The sequence below is a fragment of the Haliaeetus leucocephalus genome, unplaced genomic scaffold, assembly GCF_000737465.1.
Source record: "Haliaeetus leucocephalus isolate CR32 unplaced genomic scaffold, Haliaeetus_leucocephalus-4.0 Scaffold218, whole genome shotgun sequence".
NCBI lineage: Eukaryota > Metazoa > Chordata > Aves > Accipitriformes > Accipitridae > Haliaeetus > Haliaeetus leucocephalus.
In genome coordinates, this window is record NW_010972654.1 from 760103 (window position 1) to 767349 (window position 7247).

General features: G+C 63.7%; 1 protein-coding gene across 4 annotated transcripts in view; it reads left to right on the plus strand.

The window, feature by feature from the left end:
* HSF1 (heat shock transcription factor 1) overlaps window positions 1–1523 on the plus strand; it is a 71191-nt gene extending 69668 nt beyond the window's left edge. For 2 of the 4 annotated variants that reach the window (XM_010566807.1, XM_010566810.1), the window contains exon 14: window positions 835–1523. In XM_010566807.1, the coding sequence (XP_010565109.1) occupies window positions 835–1040 (206 nt within the window). In that variant the 3' untranslated portion in view covers window positions 1041–1523. The remainder of the gene's footprint in view (window positions 1–834) is intronic. The other 2 variants (XM_010566808.1, XM_010566809.1) reach the window with 1 other exon arrangement.
* The last annotated feature ends 5724 nt before the right edge of the window (window positions 1524–7247 follow it).

Below are 7247 nucleotides of genomic sequence, written 5' to 3' on the forward strand. Positions count from 1 at the left end.
CCGTCTTGGTGTTCAGCGACTCGGTAGCGTGAGAATTGAGGCCGTGGCAAAATCATTCCTCCTCCCAAAAAGCGTATTTGGCTGAGAGAGATGAGGTTGTTGAGCCTGGAAAAGAGAAAGCACGGAGGGGGATCTTGGCTATACATATAAATCCCTGGTGGGAGGGAATGAAGCAGAGGGAGCCAGGCTTTCCTCAACGGTGCCCAGGGACAGGGCAAGAGGCCATGGCACAGATGGAAACACATGAAATTCCATCAGAACAGAAGGAGACACTTTTTTTTGCTGTGAGGGTGGTCAAACGCTGGCACAGACTGCCCGGAGAGGCTGGGGAGATGTTCAGACCCGGTCCTGGGCAGCCTGCTCCAGCTGACCCTGCCTGAGCAGGGGGTCAGAGCAGACACGCTCGAGGTCCCTGCCGACCCCGGGATTTCTGTCTGCGTGGAATCGCGTGGGCCGTCACGGTGCTGCTCTCCCTTCACGGCAGCAACCCCAGCACCAAGCTGCGGGCTCTGCGTCTCGCAGCCTGGTCAGGGCCCTCTCCCTGAGTCAGTGTGTCCGCGGAGGCACAGAAGAGCCCCTGGTCCCTCACTTCGTGTCCCAGAGAGCAGGCTGGAACCCCACTAAGGTCAAATTCTCATTCCTTGCCGACGTGCACGAGTCCCGGTGTCTCACCGCTTGAGTGGCGAGGAGCGCTTCTTGAAAGTAGCGAGGAAGCAGTTGACGTCGGCGGTTTCAAGAGCGAAACCTCGTCGCTCTCGTTCCTCTGCCTGGCGTTCGGTTCGCTGGCCCTCCTCCCGAAAGGGGCTACCCTCGTGCAAACTCTTCTCTTTGCAGGAAAGCAGCTGGTGCACTACACAGCCCAGCCCCTCTTCTTGGTGGACTCGAGCGCCGTCGACATGGGGACCGGAGACCTGCCGATATTCTTTGAGCTGGGGGAAGGGCCGTATTTCACGGACGGAGACGAGTACTCGGAAGATCCCACCATCTCCCTCTTGTCAGGGACTGAGCAGTCCAAACCCAAGGACCCTGCGATATCCTAAGGCCCAGGGCAGGGTGAAAGAGCGGAAGAGAAAATACGCCCTAAAGGGAAATCCAGCCGTCAGCCTCCTCGCTTTGCACAGACATTGAAAGCTCTAAACACCCTCTGGTTCATGTTCGCTTCCCCCGGCACTGTGAGGATTTCATTTGTGTGTGTGCTTAATGAGGTGTTTTGAAATCTGCTTTAGATTCTAGCCACCCAGCGCTCCTCCAGTTTGGCGGACATCGAGGCGGAGGGGGGGGCCGAGCCGCGCAAGGGCCACCCCCCCCTCCATCGCCCCACCGCCGCCGCCGTTGCGTGATCGTCGCCCGACCTGCTGCGGAGGCTCGGACGGGCACCACCGCGGCTCCGGTGAGCGGGCAGGAGAGCCCGGTTCGCCGCAGAACAGACAGCCGCTACGCGACGCTTGCGTTTTCGTTTCGCGCCCCTGCCAAGGGCGGCAGCCGTGCCCCCAGTGAGACACCACCGGCGCCGGCGGCGGCGGTGGTGGTGGCGGTGGCGGTGGGGGGGGCACAGCCGTGGGGTGCTCCTCCCGGCCGGGAAGCGGGACGCTCGCCGGGTGTACAGACGGGGTAGCTTTTCTGAGGAAGGGAGTTCCCCCTCCACCCCCTGTCCCCTTCCCTCCTTGCCCCCGGAGAGGCGGATGCGATGGTTTTTAAAAGAGAAATAAAAGTTTGCCGATCTGGCGCCGGTGGGTTGGATCCCGTTGTGGTCTCTGCCTTGCGGTCTGATCCCCCGAGGGTCTCCGTGTGCGCGTGGGCCCCGGGGTTGACCCCATGCCCAGCTTTATCTTCTCTTCTTATTTTCTCTTGCTCTGTGTGTTTCTTTTCATTTGTTTCTTTGGTTTTGTTTTCCTTTTGCTTAGCAGTAAAAATTTGTACATTTACACTTCAGATTGTTAATAGTAAAAACTGTATTTTGAATTTTTACATGAGAGAAGAAGAACCCACTTCTATCTATATATATATAAATATCTCTCTATATATATACATACAAATATATATAAAACAAATGGTCTGTCACCTGGTGGCTTTTCTATGGTTGAAAGCTTTATTTTTGTCATCTTTTCGGGAAGCGGATGGGATAAAGGCCCAGGAATTGCCCTTCATGCCCCCAGACGCCCTGTGCTGTGGGGCGAGGATCCCGGTGCCAGTGCCAGTGCCTGCTCCGGCATCGGCCGTGCGGGAGCCAGAGGTGTTACCGCGCTTCTCCCGTGGCAGCCAACAAGGGGTGTGTGTGTGTGTGTGTTTGAATCCCGTGCTGTGGCTCCCTCGCCTAAATCCCGGGCTGGGCTCCGGGACTGAGTTTTCCAGGATGTTTCAGAGGAGGAGATGGCAGCGGGGCCCGCGCCGACGCGCCGGAGGTGTGGTGGACGCCGTGCGCACCTTTAGGGGTGCTTTTTTTTTGTTAAAAAGAACAATAAAAAAAATCTTGGTTGTTACGTTCAGAGCGTTCGAACCTCCCTCCGTCCCGCTCTCCTCCGCTCTGGGCCGGTGGCACGTGCTGCTTGGTCGCCCCCAAGTCACGGAGACCTCTCGGCGTCGGGGTTCAACCACAGCCGGGGTTGGACGTCGGGAGAAGCCGGTGCCCGCCGCAGCGCCGTCTCTGCCGCCTGGGCTCCGTCTTCAAGGTCCGGGAGCCGGTCTAGCTGAGATCCATCGCGGGTTGCTGCCCTTCCCGACGAGACGGGAAGCCGTGCCGGGCCGTGACCTTGTCCGAACCGCAGTGCCTCGCGCCGGGAGCTCGCCGCAGGGACGGGGGGACGCCGGCCGGAATCCCACCAGTGTCCCGCACGCCCTGAAATGCTCCGTCGGGGACCTGGTGTGGGTGGTCCGGAGCCCCAAGCTCGGCTCGTAGGCAAAGTCCCCGCCGTCCCTTCTCGCGAGGCACTGAAACAGATTTGGGGACGAGTTGTCCCTCTGACCCTGCTGCTTCTCCGGGTCTCATCCAGGGAGGGGGGCACGATGATGTGTGACGGGGCCAGCGTATCTCGATGCACCATCCCGTCCGCTTTAGCCGGGTTACTTGTCGGTGCCGTCGAGCATCTCCCGTCCCCGTCAACGTGCTGCCTGCCCCGGTGCTCGCGGTGACCGGCTCTGCCGTTACCTTCTGAGCTGGGGGACAGGGACGTCCCCGCGCCGCGGCGTCAATCCCACGGAGCGGGGCACAGTTGGCGTCCGACCCCTTCTCAGCTCAGCCCGGCCTTGCCTTGGCCCGCTCAGAGGTGTTGTCCCCTCCAAACGGTGGTGGCCCGTCCGGCATTCAGGTCCACTGCCACCTCTCCCCCGGGAGAGGGGTCGCCTCCCGCTCCCGCTGCGCCAGCCCCCCCGCTCCTCTTCCCCGGACACCCGTCTCCCTCGTTCCCTCCCTGCCCTTTATGCCAGATGTTTGCCTTTGCTCCTCCTCTCCCTCAGCCCTTGAAATGGCTCCGCTTCGACTTTTCTCCCACGTTCTGCCGTGGGGTTTGGTGTGCCGGTTGTCTCCCCGAGGTTGTCCACCCCGAAGTCGTCGCCTCGGCGGACGTCTGCTCCACCAACGCTGCCTTCATCTTCCGGAGCAAGAGAAGGGAATCGCTACGGCGAGGGGAGGATGCCGCCTTCACGATGAGACCTGTGGGTGCGTTTCCCCAAATTCGCACAATTGACGGGTCCGTGGTACCGTGAGCTCAGCCCGAGGGTCCCGACCCTGACTCCGCTGCGGTGACGGAGGGGTGACGTGTGAGGATGCCCTCAGCTCCGTGCGGCAGGATCAGCCCCCGCTTCTGCGGCTCCACCAAAAGTCGTGTGTCTGGCCATCGGCAAAACGCGACTTCCTTTAATAGCCCAGGCATAATTAAGCAATTAAAGACTGGCTGGGTGACAACACCCATGCAGAAGTGTGCTCTGCGGGGACCGGGGCTCGGCCCGCGCTCCGCAGCATTTCCACCGATGGACGGACCAGGGGGGCACGGGGACACCGAGGGAGCCACGGGGACGGCAGCCACGGGGTCCCAGGGACGGAGCCGGGTGGTCCGGCAGGATGGAGGACGTTTGGGCACGGGACAGAGCGCGTGGCAGGGCCAGCCCCGCAAGCCACAGAAGCTCTGCTCCGTGGCAAGGAGGACGAGGGAGCATTGTGCCCTGCCTTTAGGGTTGATGAGGTGGCTGGAAACGATCCCATTACTTGACAAGGTCATTACAAACGTGGAGAAAGTGTAGGAGCCGACAAAATCCCTGCACGCTGCGGGTAACGCTTCCCGGTGAGGGACTGCCCGGTCTGCGCGGCACATCGGATGGGAGCCGGTGCTCACGCCTGTGCCAGCAGGTCGAGCTGGAAGCTGAAGGCAAATTTGTTCAACCTGGGAAATGGGGTTTCCAATGCTGCCATGTTTGACCTCCAGAGTGATGGATCTGCCCCCCCCTGATGCCGTCAGCTCGGGCCACCGGCTTTTCTGGCGGGGGCTTTGGTTTGCCGTGGATTACTGCCCTCCCCTCGGACGCCGTCAGCAGCCCTCGCTGCCTGAGGATGCCCGGGGTGATGGCTCCGTGCTCCCCGTTTTCTCCCGACCGGGCATTTCCCGGGTGTCCTCAGTGTCGCTTCAGCAGGACGAGCTCAAGGCGGCCCTTGTGCAGCTCTCGGAGCTGCTGCAATGGGGGGGGGCATGGCGGTGAGCAGCGGTGGTCCGTGGTCACGACTTGGCAGGACACGTGGATGGCTGCAGCACGCGATGCCGTGCACAACGCTTGACAGTTTGGGGGTTTTTTCCCCCATCTTGTTCCTCAGTCAGGGTCCTTCCCTGCAGCCTGGTGCGTCGGTGGGTGCCGCAACTTGGGGGGGGGGGCATTTACGCTGGAGCCAGCATTCGGCTGGAGCGGGAGCTGGCGGAGATGCTGGTACCTGCCTGCGCAGGTTCTGCTCCGGGCTGGGCGCCGCCGGGGGCAGCGAGCGGTGCAAAGGGGCAGGAAGACTTTGGGCAGGTCCCAGTTGTGGGGGGGGGGGCAACATCTGGGGTAAAACTCTTCCCTCCCATGGCCCTGATCTCCTCGGGATTGGGGGGCTCATGGCGATGCCGCCACGGCCGCACGGTGGCTGGGGGGGGGGCAGTGGCCCCTCCGCAGCTCCGGGGCTTTGGGGTCCCCCGAGTGCTGGGGGAGCCCCTCGCTCCGTGCAGGCCGTTAACGATCCAACTAATCGTGTGTGACGCGGGCGGCCAGCTCGCATGATCTCATCCCGGCTAATGAGGTAAATGTCTGGCGGGGCTGAGCACCGCCGCTGGAAACTTCAAACCCCCCCCAAATTCATCACCCGCCGCCAGAGATGCCTCCGTCCCCCCTTGCAGCCGCTCCAGCCCCCGGTAACCGGAGCCGCTGAGCACCGCGCCGGGGACGGGACCGCGGGGGGGGACGGGGCCGTGGGGCCGCCCCGATGAACCGTGTTTGGCCCCGGGATGACGCCCAAGAGAGGGTCCCAGAGAGGGGCTGCAACATGGAAATGGGGTTCTGGCGGTGGAGGGGTCCCGCTGGGCTGCTCGGTAACACCCCCCCCCCCCCCAGGGACCCCTGCACAGATTTAGAGCCCTGCGGGGGTCCCCGGGGTCTTTCGGGTGATTGCCATCACCGTGGGGAGGACGGTGGCACTTTCCCAGTGCCAGGAGCAGACCCCAATGGGGAACCCCCCTCCCCCCCCACAGTTTAACTCAGAGGTGACCCAGGAGCTTCTAGGGGGTCCCCTTGCATGGGGGGTGGCCCCTCACTGACCTCCATCCCACCGTCCCCCGTGTCGGGGGGGGTCACCCCTCCCCAGGTCCCTGTGAATGCTGGAAAAAGGTTGTAGAAAAATCCTGTCAGCATGAGCGCGGGGTGGGGAGGCACCATCGGGGGCTGCCTCTGCCGGGGTAGGGACCGAGGCGTCATTAAAACCATTAAAAAGCGCTTTTTTGGCCTTTATGTCGCAGGTAACGGAGGCACATCCATCCCTTCCAGGGAAGGGCTCCAGGACAGCCGGGAAGGGGCCCCCGGCGTGGGAAAAAAGGGTCCGGGCACCGGCAACTCGCCGTGGGGCAGCCCCGACCGTGGCCGTGCTGGTAGCCACCGCCGAGGGCGAGGTGTGCGGGAAAGGCAAACACCCGGTGCTAATTCCCCGGTACACTTCATCACCTCCCGGCAAACGGCAGCCCCGGGGCCCCGCGCCGGAGCTGGGACCAAGGTGTTTAATAGCCCTTGATAGATTTCCCGCACTGCCCACCCCCCAAATTTCCTCCTAGTCGTCTTTTTTGAACCCGTGTTAATTTTTGGCATCCATTTTTGGGCGCAGAGAAGGGCCGGGCAGCCTCTGGAGCTGCTGCTGGAGGGGGGGAAATGGGCATCTGCACCAGATGGGATGGGGATTAGCGCCAGGGCAGCACGGGGATGGGATTTGACGCCTTCGTTAAAGGTGTTGGCAGAAGAGCCCGTTAACGAGCACTGCCGTTGGCTCCCCAGGCACGATGCCCGCAGTGATGCCGGTGTTGGGGCGGGGGGGTTTGCGGTGGGTGGGAGACGCGACGGGGAGAAGACGGTGGGAGCGGGGCTGGACGCAGGGGACCACGACGGAGAAGTCACGGCGCTATCGCCCCAGGGCTGGGGACAAGGACGGAGCCAGCCCTGGTCGCAGGATGGATTCCTGGGGAGCCCCGCGGTAGCGGAGCCACGTGCTGGCGGCGGCAGGGGGGGCTTCGCCGGGGGTCTGCACCCAGCAGCCCACCTCTCTGCTCCCTGGCCAGCCGGTGCCGAACGGCCGGCTCCCCCCGACCGCCGTCCTCTGGCTGGCCAGACCCCCAGCTCCATGCTGGGGGGGAGGCCGGTACCCCCATCCCGCACCCCTGCGCATCCCCCCCCACGGCGCTGCCCGGGCGAGGGTCTGCAGCCCCGCTGCTCCCAGCCTGGGTGGGTCTGGGGGCCGTGGGGTGCCAGCACCCATCTCCACCACACCACGCCAATGCTGCGGGGACCTTTATTGGGGGAGGACGGAGGGGCACAGGCGGCGGGGGGGCTGCTCCGCTCGCAGCCCCATCTCCAGGGGCACGCAGAGGGGTCCGGCCACCTCCACGACCCCTGTCCTACAGCGGACCCCGCTCTCCGGGCAGCCCCCGGCCCCCCAACAGCCCCCCCAGCGGTACGGGGGTCCGAGGGGAGCCGCGCACCACGCCAAGGCGGGGGGGTTCGCCCCACCGTGGGGTGCGGGCTGGGCC